At 42.1% G+C, this 20,143-nt stretch overlaps 1 protein-coding gene across 2 annotated transcripts in view; it reads right to left on the minus strand.

Moving 5' to 3' along the window:
- Positions 1 to 20,143, minus strand: part of PPP1R12C (protein phosphatase 1 regulatory subunit 12C) — a 243,257-nt gene that overhangs the window by 91,276 nt on the left and 131,838 nt on the right. Inside the window, exons 10-11 of one of the 2 annotated variants that reach the window (XM_073602852.1) lie at positions 19,507 to 19,689; positions 11,931 to 12,025 (exon numbers count right to left, since the gene is read on the minus strand). In XM_073602852.1, coding sequence (XP_073458953.1) covers positions 11,931 to 12,025; positions 19,507 to 19,689 — 278 coding nt within the window. The remainder of the gene's footprint in view (positions 1 to 11,930; positions 12,026 to 19,506; positions 19,690 to 20,143) is intronic. The other variant, XM_073602853.1, reaches the window with a different exon arrangement.

Consider the following 20,143-nt stretch of genomic DNA (forward strand, 5'->3'; position numbering starts at 1 on the left):
TCCAAATACCAGTCAATATTGGACAAAACCTTCAGGCTTCTGCTAGAAAGCATGAAGAACTTCATCTTTAAGCATGACAACTACCCAAAGCATACATTTAAATCAACAAAGGAATGGCTTCACCGGAAGATTCAAGTTTTGAAATGACCCAGCCTGAGCCCAGACCTGAATCCGATTGAAAATCTGGGGGGTAATCTGAAGAGGGCTGTGCACAGGAGATGCTCTCACAATCTGACAGATTTGGAGTGTTTTTGCAAAGAAGAGTGGACAAATATTGCCAAGTCAAGATGTGCCATGCTGATAGACTCATACCCAAAAAGACTGATTGCTGTAATAAAATCAAAAAGGTGCTTCAACAAATTATTAGTTTAAGGTTGTGCACACTTATGCAATCATTTTTAATTTTATTTTATTTTTACTTCCCTCTGATTAAAAGATTTCCGTTTGTTGTACAGTTTATAGATCACATTAACCACTTCCAGACGGCCACACGCCAATGTACGTCCTCACTTTGAGGATGGATATAGTTATGGCAGCAGCTAGCTGCTATAACCCCGGTATCCCCGTGTTCGGCTGGCGGTCCGGTACAAGATAAAAGTGGTCTCTGCGGCTGTTTTTTTGTATTGCATTTTAGTGTAAATATGAGATCTGAGGTCTTTTTGACTCCAGATCTCATATTTAAGAGGTCCTGTCATGCTTTTTTTTATTACAAGGGGTGTTTACATTCCTTGTAATAGGAATAAAAGTAGCCCATATTTTATTTTTTTTTTTAAATGTAAAAATAAAAAAGGTAAAATAAATATGCAACCTGTAGAATTTTTTAAATGTCGCCTATGGAGATTTTTAAGGGTAAAAGTTTGTCGCCATTCCACGAGCGGGCACAATTTTCAAGCGTGACATGTTGGGTATCAATTTACTTGGCATAAAATTATCTTTCACAATATAAAAAAAAATTGGGCTAACTTTACTTTTGTTTTATTGTTTAATTCAAAAAAGTGTATTTAAAAAAAAAAAAAAAAAAAAAGTGCACTTGTAAGACCGCTGGGCAAATACAGTGTGACAAAAAGTATTGCGAGGACCACCATTTTATTCTCCAGGGTGTTAGAAAAAAAAAAAACGTATAATGTTTGGGGGTACTAAGTAACTTTCTAGCCAAAAAAAAAAAAAAAACTTTTAACTTGTAAACACCACATCTAAAAAAGAGGTCCGGTTCTTAAGTGGTTAAAAAGGTGGAGAAAGTTCTGAAATGATTCATCTTTGTCTCTTTTTTTTTACATCGCCAAAACCTGACATTTTAAACAGGGGTGTGTAGACTTTTTATATCCATTGTAAACATAGGAGGTAAAGTTGAGGGGATAAACTTTGAGACCAGTAATTCCTGTTTAGGTCACAGCGATCAGCCTCAATTCAGTCCGAAAATGGTCCAAAAAGTAAACAATATACTGTGAACAGCAAAATGTTCAATTAGACATAGAAGAAATAGGGCTGCCACTGAAGACCTCAGGCTGAAAATGCAGGCACAATCACCTCAAGCATCTTTGGTGCAGATAATCTCAGCACAGAGGTGGGAATGCAAGCAAATGTGTTACAGGAAGGATATTTATGTAAACCTGGCCTGTAATTGCTTTCTGTAGCAGAATCTCTACTCTGATAACTACCAGTGCTGAATGATAATGCAACATTTTTATGAGTCCAACAAAGGCAGCCTAGATGTTTTGCCAATGAAAGGTTTTTATATGTTATAAGCAAATTTTTCCCCCGTAGTAAAATGACGTAGGGCCAACTGACCTGTTAATAAAGTCTGGATGGCCGGGTTCTTCAAGCTCCTTGCTCTGCAGCCTCTTCACCCAGTTCTATGCAATATGGTCCAATATGTATTGGTGAGTATGCAGTGGGCTGAGTATACAGGCTGAAAATGCTGGCCTGCATGGCTGCAGGCCTAGAGACTTATGATATTGATAGGTATAAGCTAGCAACTCGGTTGACTCAAATGTTAATAGGATTTTTTCCGTCATACTTGCCTGTAAAATCCTTTTCTTTGCGTACATCATGGGACACAGAATAAGGCTAATATTCATTACCTACTGGGTTATACTCCATCAGTAAAGCTGGGCGATTCTCAAAAAACAAAAACAAAAAACACCTCAATTCACGATTCAAAAGTTTGTTTTTTTTTCCGATGGACACCGCGCCGGTCCCGAGGAGCTGCGGGCAGGAGTTTTTAGGCGAGGCCGCGGTTTCGGCCTAGTCCGCGGCGTCCGGCCTTGCGGACTAGGCCAAAGCCGCTGCCTCACCTAAAAACTCCTGCCCTCAGCTTCTCAGGACTGGCTCAGTATCAGTGCCGGTCCTGGTGGTGAAAAAAAAAAAAAAAAAATCGATTTGCTGAAAATTTGAATCGATTTGACCTCTCAACTCAATTCAAGATTCAAATAGATTTTTTTCCCCAGCCCAAATCTTCAGGTGAATGGACACGGGACCAAAGGTCTTCAGACAGGAAGTGATCCCCCTATATAACCCCTCCCACACAGGAAGTACTTCAGTTTTGTAGCAAGCACTGAATCCTCAAAATAAAAAAAAATAAAAAATAAAATAAAGGGGGGGGGGGGGGGGATCTGTGTCCCATGATGTACTCAAATGTTTTTTGTTTTTTTCATACATCATGGGACACAGTCAGGCTAATAGTCATTACCTACTGGGTAATGACTATTAGCCCTCCCCTACTGGCTAAGGGGAGGGAGACACCCTGCCAAATAGCCATCAGAACGTATACGGCAGCCCGCAGTACACTGAGGCCAAAAGCCGAATCCTCGGCTGCTCGAACATCCACTTGATAAAATGTTGTGAACATATGCACTGAAGACCAGGTAGCAGCCTTACAAATCTGAGCCACAGATACCTGGTGGCGAAAAGCAAAGGAGGTTCCTACACCCCTGGTAGAATGAGCTCTCACCCTAAAGGGAGGAGCTTTACGTTTCAGACCGTAGGCCTGATTGACCAACTGACTGACCCAATTGGCAATGGAAGCTGCCTGCCCTTTCTTGGGTCCTTTTCGTAAAAGAAAAAAAAGGTGTCTAATCCTTGGATCTCTGCAGATCTAGACAAATAAACTTTGACTGCCTGGACAACGTCCAAAGAATGCAGTGGCCTCTCTTCTGCCGAACGAGGCTGAAAGAAAAAAGGAGGCAAAATAATGCCTTGATTTAAACGAAAGGCCGACACCACTTTTGGCAAAAGGGATGGAACAGGTCGTAACACGACCCTATCGTGGTGAAGGATCAATTATGGTTCCCTGCACGAAAGGGCCGCCAACTCAGACACCCTTCTAGCCGAGGTGATGGCCATCAGGAAGGCTAGCTTGCATAACATCAAGTTTAATGGAATTTCCTTGATGGTCGTTTCTGTAACACAGACAACACCAAGTTCAAGTCCCAAGGAGACATAGGTGACCTAATGGGGGGAAGCAAGCGAGTTAACCCCTGCATAAAGGTTCGGATCAGTGAATGGGAGGCTAAAGGCCTTGGGAAGAATACTGATAGGGCAGAAACTTGACCTCCGATTGTACTCAAAGCCAATTTGATTTCCACAGCAGACTGTAAAAAAGAGCATTCTCCCGATCACTTACTTCCGAGGATGCCATTTTCTGGCTTCACACCAAGCAATAGAAGTCTTCCAGACCTTATGATAAATTTGCCTAGTGACATCTTTTCTAGCATTCACTAGGGTAGACACTACTGGTCCAGAGATACCACGGTTCTTCAGCACCCTGGCTTCAATAGCCATGCCGTCAAATTTAGAGACTGTAAACTGGGGTGGAATATGTGACCTCGAGACAGATCGGGGTGATGTAGAAGTGTTCATGGCCCGTCTTGTCAGTGTCTCAATCTCAGGGAACCAGGGCCTTCTGGTGCCACCAGAATGACTGGAACCTCCTCTTTCCGAATCCTGCACAATAAATGCGGAAGGAGAGGGATCAGAGGGAAAGCATAAACCAGGGAGTACTATCTCCACGGAACTGTCAGAGCATCTGCTCCGATTGGCAGAGGATCTCTTGTTCGGGACACAAACTGCTGTAGCTTGTTGAATCTGGATGCCAATAGGTCGACCTCTGGCCATCCCCAATGCTGGCAAAATTTCCTGGAACACCCCTGGGTGTAGGGACCATTCCCCCAGGCAAATCTGCTGGCGGCTGAGATAATCTGCCTTACAGTTCTCTACTCCCGGGATATGGACTGTTGATATAAAATCGGCACATGTTCCTCTGAACAGGCTAGTATGCGATTCACCTCCTTCAGAGCTGAACGACTCCTGGTACCACCTTGGTGATTTATATAGGCCACGGCAGTCCTAAAGCTCCACCGTCCAGGACCCTAGGGCCAGACGTACTGCCTGTAATTTTAGGACGTTGATGGACAGGATCTGTTCTGTGCCCGACCATGTCCCCTGAGCTGTGAGCCCTTCTAGGGTCGCACCCTAGCCTGAGAGACTGGCATCTGCAGTCAGTATTCTCCAAGTTACCGGGAGAAAGGATTTTCCCTTCTGCAGGTTCTGATCCTGTAACCATCCGTTTAGCTTAAGCGTGCCCGAGGAGATAAGCACATTGGATAATCCAGGGCTTTTCCTCTTCTGGTCCAAGCCAATAAGATGTCTTGTTGTAAAGGCCTGGAATGGAACTGGGCATAGGGCACTGCCTCGGAGGATACCATCCTCCCTAGAAGACGCATACAGAGCCAAATGGGAGGGTTGCCTAGTGCTCCTATCTGATGCACCTGAACCTTCAGGGCACAGATCCTTACGGGTGGCAAGAATATTCTTGCTTGAACCGTATCTAGGATGAGACCTAAATACTTTAGACTTTGAGCTGGTTTCAAGCCTGACTTTTCTGTATTTACGAACCAGCCTAAGCTTTATAAATACCGCACTGTACATATTATGCTCTGTTCTAGAGCCTGTACTGAGTGATCTCTGAGTAGGAGGTCATCCAGATACCCAAGCACCAGGATCCCTTGGGCCCTTAAAAGACCCAGTACTGGTGCTAGAACCTTTGTGAACACCCGGGGAGCTGTAGCCAGCCCAAAGGGTAGAGCCACAAACTGAAAATGACGTTCCTCTACTGCAAACGTAGGAACCTCTGATGAGGCTGAAAGATAGGTATGAGTAAATAAGAGTCTTTTATACATCGATGGAGGCTAGAAAGTCTCCCCTCTGGAGTGAGGCTACTACTGAGCGGACAGACTCCATCTGAAAGGACTGTATCAGTAGATACTTGTTCAGGAATTTTAGGTCCAAAATGGGCCTTGTGCCCCCGTTTGGTTTCTGAACCATAAACTGGATTGAGTAAAACCCTGTGCCCCTTTCGGATACAGGAACCTCTACAATCACTCCTTGATGTACTAGATGATGTAGTGCTGAAGCAATAAGTTTCTTTTTGGAGGATCCGAGGGAATGCTGGATCTTAAAAACCTCTGAAGAGGAACCCCCCCCCCCCTCCAAACTCTAGCTTGTAACGGCAAGATATAACTGAGGTGACTCAATTGTCCTGAATTTTTGTTCTACAAATGTCTGCAAAGTGCAGTAGCCTTAACTCCACTCGATGGAGTGTGGCTTCCCCTCAAAAGGAGGGCTTGGTGCTGGATTTAGAAGAATCTTAGACCCAGGACCTTTTATGGCCCTGCGGCTTGCCTCTGGCCCTAGCGCCCTGTTTGCGGTGGAACCACCTTCACGCTGAAACAATGGAGGAAGCAGTCCGAGGTTTTAAACGAGGGACGTCTGGTGCTTTTCTTCACAGGAATTAGAGAACCCTTCCCGCCGGAGAAATTTTGGATATATTTGTAGAAATGATCACCAAATAAACGTTCCTCACGAAAAAGGAAACCTGCCAATAACTTTTTACAAGGAAGCTCGGCTGACCAGTTAAGCCATAAGAGCCTGCGCATATGTACAGATGAGAGAGCCAAGCGAGAAACCTGCTGTATTGAATCCTTTTAAAGCGTCAATAACAAAACTCAGCGCTCGCGAAATATCGGTCTTACTTTTAGGCAGATCATCCTCCTGGTTAGGCCTATCAGGCCTTTTGACCTTATCCTTTATGGACTGGCAGATATCAATTGGTCCAACAGCTGGCTGAATAGCTGAACTGGCCAAAGAAAAGGAAGCCTTTAATATTGACTCCAATTTCTTGGCAACAGGGTCTTTCAAGCCCTGTGTGTTATATACCGGACAAGTTAAGTTCTCGTTTAAGGAAGATACTGCTGCATCTACTGCTGGCATGCTCCATTTTTTAAAGAACTTTTCATCCATGGGATATAAAAGGGAAAACCTCTTAGGAACAAAAATCCTGTCAGGATGTTCCCTGTCAGGATGTTCCCAATCAGCATGTTCCAACAGGGGGTGTAGGGGGAAAGCCTGTGTGGCCTTAAGAGGCTTCAGGGATACCAAAGAGGACAAGGGCTAACTTAAAGGCAGAACGAACCATTTCGGACTGAGTCAGGATCAAAAGCCTCTGCGACTGAGAGGCAGACAGCAACTAGATATCGTCTTGTTCAGATTGCTCAGAAGCAGACTCATCTGCTTAGCCCTCCACAGAGTCCTGAGCTTTAAGCTCTTCCTCATCAACCCATTCCTACTCCAAACTAGCAGTCCCTGGGAGGGGGATCTGTCACGCTTCCTGCTACCTTGCGGGATGGAGGCAATCATGCCAGCAATCCTGTGCTCTAACCTGGCTAGGGCCCAGGACAGTGCACCCTTAGTGATAAAGGGTGAAGCAGCAGCGTTGACTGTAGGCACAATACAAGATAGGCGCAGCGGCTCAGATTGCCCGGAAGCCTCTGGTCTTTCAGGGGATACAACACTAGGGATACGACTAGGTTCGTCAGGAACTACTGACGACATCAGTGTGCCCTTACCTATAGTTTTAGTCCCGCTCCTCTTTTTTGAAGAGATTTACTAGCCACAAAGAGTACTTGGGTGTAGTATTAAAACACCTCAGAAGGGAGACCCTTTAATAGGGCTCGCCAAGCCTCTATCCTGCTAAGCACCTTTAGCCTGCACAAGCAACAGTTTGTGACTCAGGTGTCCCGGAAAAAATGAACCACTGTAAGTGTCTGTTCAGAGCCTGCTCTGTGTCCCATAGCTGCCTTCTGGAAGCACCGCATGCTTGGCCTATACAGCTAAAATAAGCTGGGTGTGTGCCGGAACGTTTCGTGTGTGCACATGCACGTGGTCCCGGCGAACGGGCGTAGCTGTATTTTCATATGACGCTAATCCTCATGCGCCCAGAGAAAAAGGCTACTGCGCATGTGCGGCAAAGCTGCGTGAGCCATGGCGACCAAACAAACTGCTAACTGAGCATAGCGGCACTCTTGCGAGCGCACGTGCGCCCTAGTGAACCAAGCAGAAATGGCACACAGTCGTGCACCATCATACAGGTAAAAAACAGCCAGACACAAGCAAAAAGAGTACACTTTGCAAACACCCACAGCTAGCCCAAAACTCCCCCATATGGTCACCGCACACAGGTGTCCAGCCTCTAGCTAGCTTAACCGATTGTTACAATCACTAGGACACCCCACAATAATAAGTAAAGGGGTTTCACTTACCAGTCTAGGCGCAAGGCAGCGTAGAAACTAAGAGCCCAATCTTCACCCTTCACGGCAGGTTCCTGTCACTTGAGGACCTTCAAGGACTGGGTACCCTCTTCATGTTTAGGGTTCACTCCCTTGGACCTGTACAGCACCCAGCAGGAATGCCTTAGCGCTGTAGTGTCCAGGATTCCACTTTGCAGGTTCAGCGCCTGGTGGCCGCATTACAGGCAAAACCTCGCAGGATCTTGAATCTCTTTGCAAAGCTCGGGTACCATTTATCTAAGCATATAAGCCAGTGTCAAATGGATCAGATCGGTCCATCTGTTGATTCATTTAAGAACCGTTTCTGAGACTAGAGACCTGGAGCTCAGAGTTCTCAAACAAACTGTACCACCCACCTTGCAGACACTGGTAAAAAACTGAAGTGCTTCCTGTGTGGGAGGGGTTATATAGGGGATCACTTCCTATCTGAAGACTATTGGTCTACCAGTGTCCATTCACCTGATGGAGTATAAACTCAGTAGGTAATGAGTATTAGCCTGACTCTGTGTCCCATGATGTATGAAAAAGAAATCTTTTCTCTGCTTTCCCCAAGAAGAGGAAAGCAGAGAGAAAAAAAAAAAAAAAAAAAAAAAAAAAAAAAAGGAAAGATTTTCAAATTTGAGTCCACAGAGTTGACGGCTTATATCCATCAACATTAAAAATATTGAGGGCCTGCACATCCCAGCCATGAGAACTGGTTTTTAGCCTTGGATAGCATCTCCAGCAGTATAGCTTGGGTATTGTATTCAGTGATTCTATTCAACATATGATCGTTGAAAAATAAGGATATTTGTAACTACAGATATTTAGGAAGAATGGCATCCAGCTGCAAAAGATGTATGTCAGCATGTGAAAAAAAAAAAAAAAAAAAAAAAAAAAAAAAAAAGGGATGTTTAACCACTTCCCTACCCGGCCATAGTAAAATGACGTCCACAGATGGGATCTCCCATCCTGGGTGGACGTCATATGACGGCCTGGGCTTCCCGGCCATCTAGTGGGCGCGCGCCCGCCGCATTGCTCGGGACCCAGTGCGAGTGCCCGGCGGCAGCGATGTCCGCCGGGCACCCGTGATTGCCCGTAAATCTGTGTGTGTAAACACACAGATCCACGTCCTGTCAGTGGAGAGGAGACCGATCTGTGTTCCCAGTACAGAGGAACACCGATCGGTCTCCTCCCCTTCTGCGTCCCCTCCCCCTACAGTTAGAATCACTCCCCTAGGAAACATTTAACCCCTCGTCTCCCCCTAGTGGTTAACCCCTTCCCTGCCTGTCACATTTATACAGCATATATAGCATTGATCACTGTATAAATGTGAATGGTCCCAAAAACTGTGTCAAAAGTGTCCGATGTGTCCACCATAATGTCATAGTCAGGAAAAAAAAAAAAAAAAAAAAAAAAATCGATCGACGCTATTACTAGTTGAAAAAAAAAAAATTTTTTTTAAATGCCGTAAATCTATCCCGTATTTTGTAGACGCTATAACTTTTGCGCAAACCAATCAATATACGCTTATTGCGATTTTTTTTTACCAAAAATATGTAGAAGAATACGTATCGGCCGAAACTGAGGAAAAAATTTGTTTTTTTAAAATAAAATTGGGATATTTATTATAGCAAAAAGTAAAAAATACTGTGTTTTTTTCAAAATTGTCGCTCTTCTTTTGTTTATAGCGCAAACAATAAAAACTGTAGAGGTGATCAAATACCACCAAAAGAAAGTTCTATTTGTGGGTAAAAAAAGGACGTCAATTTTGTTTGGGTACAACGTCGCACGACCGCGCAATTGTCATTTAAAGTGCGACAGCGCTGAGAACTAAAAATTGGTCTGGGAAGGAAGGGGGTGAAAATGCCCTGTATTGAACCGGTTAAGGAAGTAAGCCATATTTGCTAAATGCTGGTGTTAGATTTGAGAACATCCATAAATGTCAAATTATATATAATTTGTCAGGTCCATAAATATTGGGACATCGACAATTCTAATCTTTTTTTGGCTCTATACACCACCACAATGGATTTGAAATGAAACAAACAAGGTGTGCTTTAACTGCAGACTTTCAGCTTTAATATTAGGGTATTTACATCCAAATCAGGTGAACGGTGTAGGAATTACAACAGTTTGTATATGTGCCTCCCACTTTTTAAGGGACCAAAAGCAATGGGACAGATTAACAATCATCCATCAAACTTTTACTTTTTAATACTTGGTTGCAAATCCTTTGCAGTCAATTACAGCCTGAAGTCTGGAATGCATAGACATCACCAGACGCTGGGTTTCATCCCTGGTGATGCTCTGCCAGGCCTCTAATGCAACTGTCTTCAGTTTCTGCTTGTTCTTGGGGCATTCTCCCTTCAGTTTTTTCTTCAGCAAGTGAAATGCATGCTCAATCGGATTCAGGTCAGGTGATTGCCTTGGCCATTGCATAACATTCCACTTCTTTCCCTTAAAAAAAAGTATTTGGTTGCTTTCGCAGTATGCTTTGGGTCCATCTGCGCTGTGAAGCGCCGTCCAATGAGTTCTGAAGCATTTTGCTGAATATGAGCAGATAATATTGCCCGAAACACGTCAGAATTCATCCTGCTGCTTTTGTCAGCAGTCACATCATCAATAAATACAAGAGAACCAGTTCCATTGGCAGCCATACATGCCCATGCCATGACACTACCACCACCATGCTTCACTGATGAGGTGGTATGCTTTGGATCATGAGCAGTTCTTTTCCTTCTCCATACTCTTCTCTTCCCATCACTCTGGTACAAGTTGATCTTGGTCTCATCTGTCCATAGGATGTTTTTCCAGAACTGTGAAGGCTTTTTTAGATGTTGTTTGGCAAACTCTAATCTGGCCCTCCTGTTTTTGAGGCTCACCAATGGTTTACATCTTGTGATGAACCCTCTGTATTCACTCTGGTGAGGTCTTCTCTTGATTGTTGACTTTGACACACATACACCTACCTCCTGGAGAGTGTTCTTGATCTGGCCAACTGTTGTGAAGGGTGTTTTCTTCACCAGGGAAAGAATTCTTTGGTCATCCACCACAGTTTTCCATGGTCTTCCAGGTCTTTTGGTGTTGCTGAGCTCACTGGTGCGATCTTTCTTTAAGGATGTTCCAAACAGTTGATTTGGCCACACCTAATGTTTTTGCTATCTCTTTGATGGGTTTTTGTTTTGTTTTTTCAGCCTAATGATGGCTTGCTTCACTGATAGTGACAGCTCTTTGGATCTCATATTGAGAGTTGACAGCAACAGATTTCAAATGCAAATAGCACACGTGAAATGAACTCTGGACCTTTTATATACTCCTTGTAAATGAGAGCATGAGGGAATAACACACACCTGGCCATGGAACAGCTGAGCAGCCAATTGTCCCATTACTTTTGGTCCCTACAAAAGTGGGAGGCACATATACAAACTGTTGTAATTCCTACACCGTTCACCTGATTTGGATATAAATACCCTCAAATTAAAGCTGAAAGTCTGCAGTTAAAGTACATCTTGTTCGCTTCATTTCAAATCCATTGTGGTGGTGTATAGAGCCAAAAAGATAGATAGATATATAGATATAGATATCTCTCTCTCTCTATATCTATCTATCTATCTATCTATCTATCTATCTATCTATCTATCTATCTATCTATCTATATATATATATATTACAACTACATCTAAATTTAATCGCAGCGTGTGCTTTAGAGGCCTTCAAACTAAGGTCAGAGAAATAGGCTGAATGAAAGAAGATTCCTCCACCCACGCTATACAATAAGGATGGAGGAGACTTCCGCTGCAGCTATTGTATTCTAACAGCCAGCATTGGTGGCAACCGCATATGACAGCTGTATTTGACTAGTTCTTTCGTCAATTTTCCATTCAGCTCCTTTGATTTTTTTTTTTTTTTTTTTTTTTATTAAGAGAACTACGTTGGACAGGCGAGTGTCAACAGGGCCACTCATCCAATGAATTTCAGCCAGCTCATTAGCAAACAACCAAAATTTTCATTGTGTATGGCCAGCTTAAGACCTAGTGCTTACACCTCTCAGTAACAGACCAGGTCTGACATTTCCCCTCACTTTCTCTACAATACAAGTCTGTGTGAGGACAATGTGCTAAAGGATTGTGGTTGTTACTAACCTATATCAGCATAGGGCGCTGAAGTGTAAAGAAGCATTTTTAGTGAGTAAGGGTGCATTTCCAAGCAAAAAATCTGTGACAAACCAGAATGTTGGGATACAGGACTATAAAGAGTTAAAAAGAAGTGGGGTTCAAGAAAGAATTGTGTAATGTCTAAGTGGGCTAATAAACTAAAATCACTTACCCCTCCTTAGCATCGGATAAAGAATCTGAATCTTGAAGGCTAAAAATCCTTCTGGCTGGAGTTGGTGGAATACGAGCCAGACATGGCTCTTTATTCTATGAAAGATGGAAGGAAAAATAAATATAAACTAAAATAGCCTGTAAAACAGGTCAGTGAAATAAGCAGACAAAAAGGCGTACAAAAAAGGCAAAATTGGCCCCTAACCAGAAAAAAAGCTCCCTAACAAGCATGCCACATACTCAAGATGGTGAAAAAATAATGGTACAATAACCCACCTTTGTCTCTACAATGATCTGCTAGTGTTTTACAATGAAAAACCCTATTTTAATCACTGTCCTCCTGCTTCTATGCTCCTACCATCTTCTAAGCCTGATTTGTGGGCAAATTGTCAAGCAGTACCAACCCTCCTGTCTAGTGAGTGCACCTGTAGTGCGAGCTCCTGGACTGAGCAAATAGTACAGACAGCTCACAGCAGAGCTAAGCACAGGCAATATTGTTTCAGGGAGTTAGATGGGTGTCAGTTTAAGGCTACTATTCCAAGTGGCATTCCATGGGACATACTATTTCAGCAAGGTCGGCAAGCTAGAAATAAGGGACAAAGCGTTGCATGCCCTTTGTCACCTGGGGGATAAAAAAACATTTAAAAAAAAATTTAAAAATAGGGAGACGACTTCTTGGAGTTAATTTCTGCTAGACTGCAGAATGTCACTATTAAATAACACAGGAGGATTTAATCCTAGTTGGACAGTAGTTTGAAATGGGATGGAAGTGGGCATAGTTGCAGGGAAAGAGGGTATATGCCTGATGCTTTCATGATATTCTGGGAACCTTCATTTAAAGAGGAACTTCACCCATTTAAAAAAAAAAGCGAGTCCGAAACCAAAAGTACTGTAGGTTCAGTTCGTTCTGAGGAACCGAAGTCTACACAGTTTGTTATTTTGCCACGCTGTTGGCTTGGATTCTGGAGCTCGTCGTGACATTATGAGCACTTGCAGTCGGCCTCCTATTATGCATGCACCAGATGAAGGAGACAGGGAAACTTGGTTCTGTAGCCTTGGAAGCTGCAGGCTGGGAGTGGTTGGGACAGACCAGGGGACGACATCTTAGCCTAGGCAAGGAATGAGGAAGTGGGAGCAAGTATTTGCTGGATAAGGCACATACACATTAAGGGCATAGAAACAAGTCTAAGCGACTACGCATAAAAACACAGGAACTGGGGTATAGAAAACTAGTAGCAGGTGCTCTGGACTGAGGAGTCAAAAATGTAAATATCTGGCTGTAGCAGGAGACAGTTTGCGAAGGGCCAGAGAGCAGTACAATATTGATTGTCTGCAGGCAACAGTGAAGCATGGTGGAGGTTCCTTGCAAGTTTAAGGCTGCATTTCTGCAAAAGGAGTTGAAGATTCGGTCAGGATCAATGGTGTCCTCAATGCTGAGAAATACAGGCAGATACTTATTCATCATGCCATACTATCAGGGAGGCGTGCGATTGGCACCAATTCTATTCTGCAGTGGGACATCGACCCCAAACATACAGTCAATGCCATTAAGAACTCTTCAGCGTAAAGAACAAGGAGTTCTGAAGTGATGGTTTGGCCTCCACAGAGCCCTGATCTTAATATCATTGAGTATGTCTAGGATTACATGAAGAGAGAAGGATTTGAGGCAGCCACATCCACAGAAGATATGTGGTTAATTCTCAAAGATGTTTGAAAATATTGATTTGATTTTCTCTTTTGTTGATTTACTTTTCATTTTGTAAATTGACAAAAAATATTAACACTTCTATCTCTGAGAGCATTCTTAAATTTACAAAATTAGTTTTCAAGCACCCCTAAGACTTTTGCACAGTAGTGTGTAACATATATACGTATGTATATGCAAATAAGGTGAGGTTTACAGCACGTCGGTAACTTCAAAGTGCACTGCAATCAGACCATCCCACAGGTCACAGAGAAAAGTCCACAGGATTGCTGCACAAACAGTTATTTCCAATGAAAAAACATAGTAGTCTTTCATAGTAGTTACAGTTTCGGGCTATTTTAGAACACGCCCTTCCTCAGACAGGAACACATCAAGGTGTCACCAAAAATCCCAGAATCCCAATAAAGACCTGAATACAAAAAAAAAAAGAGTGAATCATAACAAATAGTATTTATTAATACCCATAACTCGATCTAAATTCCTATAAAGACTACAAAATTAAAATATGATCAAATCTTCAGGTACCTAGAAGGAGATTATTTCACAAAGAGGTACAAATCCATAACAGTTTAATCCCTTAGGATATAATGTGTCTAAGAAATGTATCCACTGTAACTCCTTCAAGTCAGTTCAGGATTACCTCATTTTTCTACTATGATTAACCCCATGAATGACCATAAACTTTAATTGCGAGATCGCATGTCCCTTCTCAAAGTGTCTGGCCAACGGCAACTGTGTCATGCGACGTTGTACTCAAAATTTAATGTCCTTTTTTCCCCCACAAATGGAGCTTTCTTTTGGTGGAATTTGATCACCTCTGCGTTGTTTTTTTTTTTGCGCTATAAACAAAAAAAGACTGACTATTTTGAAAAAAAAAAAAAAAAATACAATATTGTTTTAGTTTTTGCTATAATTATCCCCCAAAAATATATATTATATATTCTTCCTCAGTTTAGGCCAATATATATTCTACATTTTTTCCCCAAAAAATATTGCAATAAGCCTATATTGATTGGTTTGCGCAAAAAAGTTGAAAAGATGACTGCGACATTGTGGCGAACAGATCGGACACTTTTCACACTATTTTGGGACCATTGACATTTATACAGCCATCAGTGCGAGGAGGCAGATTGTTGTTCCTAAGCAGTAGGAACAACAGATCGCTCTCCTCACCCCTGACAGAACGGAGATCTGTCTGTTTACATTGACAGATCTCCGTTCTCTCCATCTCAGGCGCAATCGCGGGTAGCCACGCGCACAGGCTCCTATGTCACACCGCGGGCACGCCCTATACTCCTTAAAGCGCCTGCCATACAGCTACGGCAATTCGTGCAGGAGTGCCATTCTGCCGTCAATCGACGGCGGTCGGCAAGCGGTTAAAAACTACCCCCTTAACATTTTTGGGACCACGTAAAAATGGTTAGTTTCCTTGTTTGAATTGCATTCAATGCAACTCTAGCGAAAGAGATTTTTGGCTCACCTACAGAGGATATAGGATAGACATCAAAGGACAATATACATGTCAATCATGGCTTGTTATTTATGTGATTAAGTGCCCATGTGAGCTCCCTTATGTGAAACTACACAAAAAGTAAAGGAACGCATTGCACGTCACAAGTACTCCATAAGAGATAAATTAAACACAATTACTGTTGGCCAGACACTTTGTTGAGAAGGGACATGCGATCTCACAATTAAAGTTTATGGTCATCGTAGTAGAAGGGGTAATCGTGCACTGACTTGGGAGGTACAGTGGATACATTTCTTAGACACATCATATCGCAAGGGTTTAAGCCCATATGGATTCATACACCTTTGTGTGAATTAATCTCCTTTTGTATACCTGAAGACTTGATCAGTGTTTATATTTTAATTTTGTCCTTTTTATAGGAATTTACATAGGATCGAATTATGGGTATTAATACTATTGTTATGATTCACTGTTTTTTATATTCAGGTCTTTATTGGGATTCTGGGATTTTTGGTGACGGTGACTGTATCCAGCTTACAGCTATTTCTTTGTTTTGATTTAATGAAGATTGTATTCAGATGTTATCTTGAATGATTATCTAACCCACTAAATCCAAGTGTTCATGATTCTCTATTTCTATCATCCTTGATGTGTTCCTGTCTGAGAAAGGGTGCCATTGAAAATAGCCCGAAACTGTAACTACTATGGAATACCACAAATTGTATGTTTTTTCGTTACAAATAAAAAGGTTTGTGCAGAAATTCTGTGAACCAAATCTCTATCTACATACATACATATATACACACACAGTATCTCACAAAAGTGAGTACACCCCTCACATTTTTGTAAATATTTTATTATATTTTTTCATGTGACAACACTGAAGAAATTACACTTTGCTACAATGTAAAGTAGTGAGTGTACAGCTTGTATAACAGTGTAAATTTGCTGTCCCCTCAAAATAACACAGCCATTATGGTCTAACCACTGGCAACAAAAGTGAGTACACCCCTAAGTGAAAATGTCCAAATTGGGCCCAACTAGCCATTTTCCCTCCCTGGTGTCATGTGACTCATTAGTGTTACAAGGTCTCAGGTGTGAATGGGGAGCAGGTGTGGTAAATTTGGTGTCATCGGTCTCACTTTCTCATACTGGTCACTGTAACATGGCACCTCATGGCAAAGGACTGGGGATCTGAAAAAAAAAAAAAAAAAAAAAAAACTGTTGCTCTACATAAAGGTGGCCTAGGCCATAAGAATATTGTCAAGACCCTGAAACTGAGCTGCAGCACGGTGGCCAAGACCATACTGAGGTTTATCAGGTCAGGTTCCACTCAGAACAGGTTTTGCCGTGGTCAACCAAAGAAGTTGAGTGCACATGCTCAGTGTCATATCCAGAGGCTGTCCTTGGGAAATAGCCGTATGAGTGCTGCCAGCATTGCTGCAGAGGATGAAGGGTTGGGGGGTCAGCCTGTCAGTGCTCAGACCATACGCCGCACACTGCAACAAACTGGTCTGCATGGCTGTCGTCCCAGAAGGAAGCCTCTTCTAAAGATGGTGCACAAGAATGCCCGCAAACAGTTTGCTGAAGACAAGCAGACTAAGGACATGGATTACTGGAAACATGTTCTGTGGTCTGATGAGACCAAGATAAAGATATTTGGTTCAGATGGTGTCAAGCATGTGTGGCAGAAACCAGGTGAGGAGTACAAAGACAAGAGAGAGTCAGTCTCTATCTCTCCATGTGCATATAAATGATGTGTGTTTGTCCATTTCTTGTGAGATGTACTGGAGGACAACTTTAGAGTCTTAAGCTGCCCATATATTGATCGAAACTGTCAGTTCAGCCGGATGAATTTTTGATCAGTGTGGCAGTCCCGCTTGGTAGAAGTCACTTTTTTTTTTTTAAACATCTGCGGAGCCTGCTGAATTTTTTTTTGATCAGTGTATTGTGTCATCAGCGAGTGCAACTCTCAGAATACAATGTCCCGGCAGGGATGATTTCTCCATCCGCCTTATTTGTGTGGATGGAGAAATCATTTTTTTTTTTTTTTTCCTTCAGCTAGTGGGTTGGACAAAAAAAAAAAAAATAAAAAAATAAAAAACTAGCTCACAGTGTATGGCCAAGCCATAAGCTGCCCATAGATGCATCAAAATTTGGCCACCCATTTGACAGAAGTGGACTTTTGTTGAACAGGAATATTTAAGAACTTTTCTCGATCAGCGGCTGCAGCTGCTGCTGTGTATTCTGACAGCAGAGCAGCAAATAGGCTGGCCACATGCAGTCAAAGCAGACCCACCAGAGTGGGAATGCAATCACAGAAGAAACATACAGACAGGCAGAACACACATGGGCACAACACACAAAGTTTAAAGAACATATATCACAAAGTCAGTCACACACAATGACTGTGTGAACAAGCTCACAAATACTCTGATACAATTATCTAATATGTGGGAAGTTTCCTTATATGCCAGCAAGCTGGTGACTGGGATATAGCGTATAGTGTTGGCTTCATTTGCATATAAACACACGGTGAAAACAGGACAATGACAATTGCACAATGAATTCCTCAGTTTCACGGTTTGTAGTTCATACAACATCGCAACAGGCAGTCCTTCTGAATATAGAGGCTGTCAACAACATGCAAAGGGCCACATGAAGAAGGCATCAAGTCATACACAAGAATATGGAGTTATGAAAGCATAGGGAAAGACAACGTAACACAATAGCTTCTGTAATCATACAGACATGTTTAATGAGCAGTGTGCCAATATGGCCATATTATTGAAGCTTTAATGCCATAATCAAGATGGCTGAAACATATTCCAAAGCATTATGTAAAATATGTAACTATAAAATATATTTAAATAAAATGCACCTTTTTAAATGACCCATTCAGAAAATGGGCACACTGCCGGTGTATATCAAGTGCTCTTGATCACCAATGGCATATAAAAATAATTATAATTTTGACAAAAAAAAAAATTGGATTTTTAGTTTACTGGTCAAAATACCAAAAATCGAGAAATCTGTATTTTATTTTAAAGTCACTTAGTTAACAAGGAAATAAAAAGGCAAAACAACACCTTTTTCTCCCCATTTAGGATGGAGCACAGAAGGTGTTTTGCCATCTCTATCCCATTGGGAAGTTTTCCCTTCCTGCCCCACCTAGAGGGTTTATCCCTAAGGCAGACAGAGACATCAATAACCTGATGGGCTTCCAAGCCAGCTCCACTCTATCCAAAACTAAAGCAAGTTTTGCCTTTAGGTATATTTAAGGCAGTTTCTATCGCAAGACACAAGTTAACACATTTGTGTTATGGTTTTTAGAGGATTTCTGAGAACAGGGCTGTCTGGGGAGTTCCGAGTAGCAAAGAATTGATCCCATGATCACTGGGGTCCAGATAGCAACGACTCTGGACTGGAATAACGCCATCCAAATAAGTTCATCCACTAGTAAATTAAAGAATAAACCTAACCTTAAATCTAAACACCTTTCTATAGTATCTGAGCCTGCTACCTAAAGACCATTGTTGGCCCTAGATCAGAGATCTCCAAATTTTCTAAACAAAAAGGGCCAGTTTACTGTCCTTCAGACTTTGAGGGGCCAGACTGGCCAGAGGAAGTAGAAAATGCCCTGGCGTCAATAGGAGTAAAGAATGCCCCATCATTGGTATTCATGAGGAATAGTGCCCCATTGTTGGTATCAGGGGAAGGAATAGTGCCCCATCATTGATGTCAGTGGGAAGAATAGGGCCCCATTGTAGGAATTAGGGGAAGAAATAGTGCCTCATCATTGGTGTCATTGGGTGGAATAGTACCCTACGGTTGCTATTTGTGACAGGAGTTATGCCCCATTGTTGGTGGAGAAGGAATAGTGCCTTGTGTCATTTGGAGTAATAGTGTTCCAAGGGCCTGATAAAGGCAAGCAAAAGGCCACATCCGGCCACCATGATTCACACAGTCTGGAGACCACTGCTCTAGGAGTTTTCATACATTTACTGCCCCAAATGTGATAATAGTGCTCAAATTTGCAATTAACCGGGGCAACACTTTTAGAAATGTAAAATCAAAATTTCAGATTAAAAAAAAAAAAAAAAAAAAAAAAAAGGTATTTAAACCCAACCAAAATGCTAAAACTGCAACTGACACTGACAGACACGGTTATAAAAGTATCAAAATGAGATGTACTATTATACTGCACAATGTCATGCCATATATAAATATACTGCACAATGTCATCCCATATAAAGATCAGTGAATTTGAATAGTGACATGCCAGCCATTAACAGTCTGTCATCCATTAAAAGAAGAAAAAAAAAAAAAAAAATGAATACCAAAACACCAATCCCTTAGTTCTTAGGCTCAACAACAGGGTTAAAGGAAAGAACTGCTCACCCTTTCTTGGGTGTCCAGGCGGGGGCTGGAAGCAGAGCGTTTGATCCCAGGTTCTTTGACGCTACTGTCCTCTACTTTGGCATCTTGCAGAGCCCCGAAGCTGCCAGTTTTGCGTAAGCCTGCTTTCAAGTTGGAAAGGGAAAACTGGCATTTTTCTGTGAAGCTGCTTGATGCCCCAGTGAACTATAGACACGAAAGAATGGAATTTGGGGGATTTTCCAAGTCGTAAAAAAAAAAAAAAAAAATCATGACTGCTAAACAGCTAAGAAAACAAGCACAGCTGGTATGCCATCAGAAGATAAAGCAGAGTGAAAAAATAAAAATGGATCAATGCAGTCATGTATTTCAGCGGGACAATGAGTGAACATAATACCAAATGATGTGAAGGGAGAGGGGTGAGACATTTACAAAACGCATGCTATAATTTTATGTGGACTGTGCATATAATATTGTGGAGTGTGTGTATTTTTATAAAACAATCATGCTATTTTATAGAAACGATTGCCCATTTTGACAGGTGGAAGACTAGGAAAATAGCATAACATTTATAAGACACGTAGTAAACTATTATTTTGTAGTTGGAGTTCGTTTAATAAGCGTTACCATTGTTAAGTTGGAATCCAACTTTCACATACAC

This window comes from Aquarana catesbeiana, linkage group LG10 (genome assembly GCF_042186555.1).
Source record: "Aquarana catesbeiana isolate 2022-GZ linkage group LG10, ASM4218655v1, whole genome shotgun sequence".
Classification (NCBI taxonomy): Eukaryota; Metazoa; Chordata; class Amphibia; order Anura; family Ranidae; genus Aquarana; species Aquarana catesbeiana.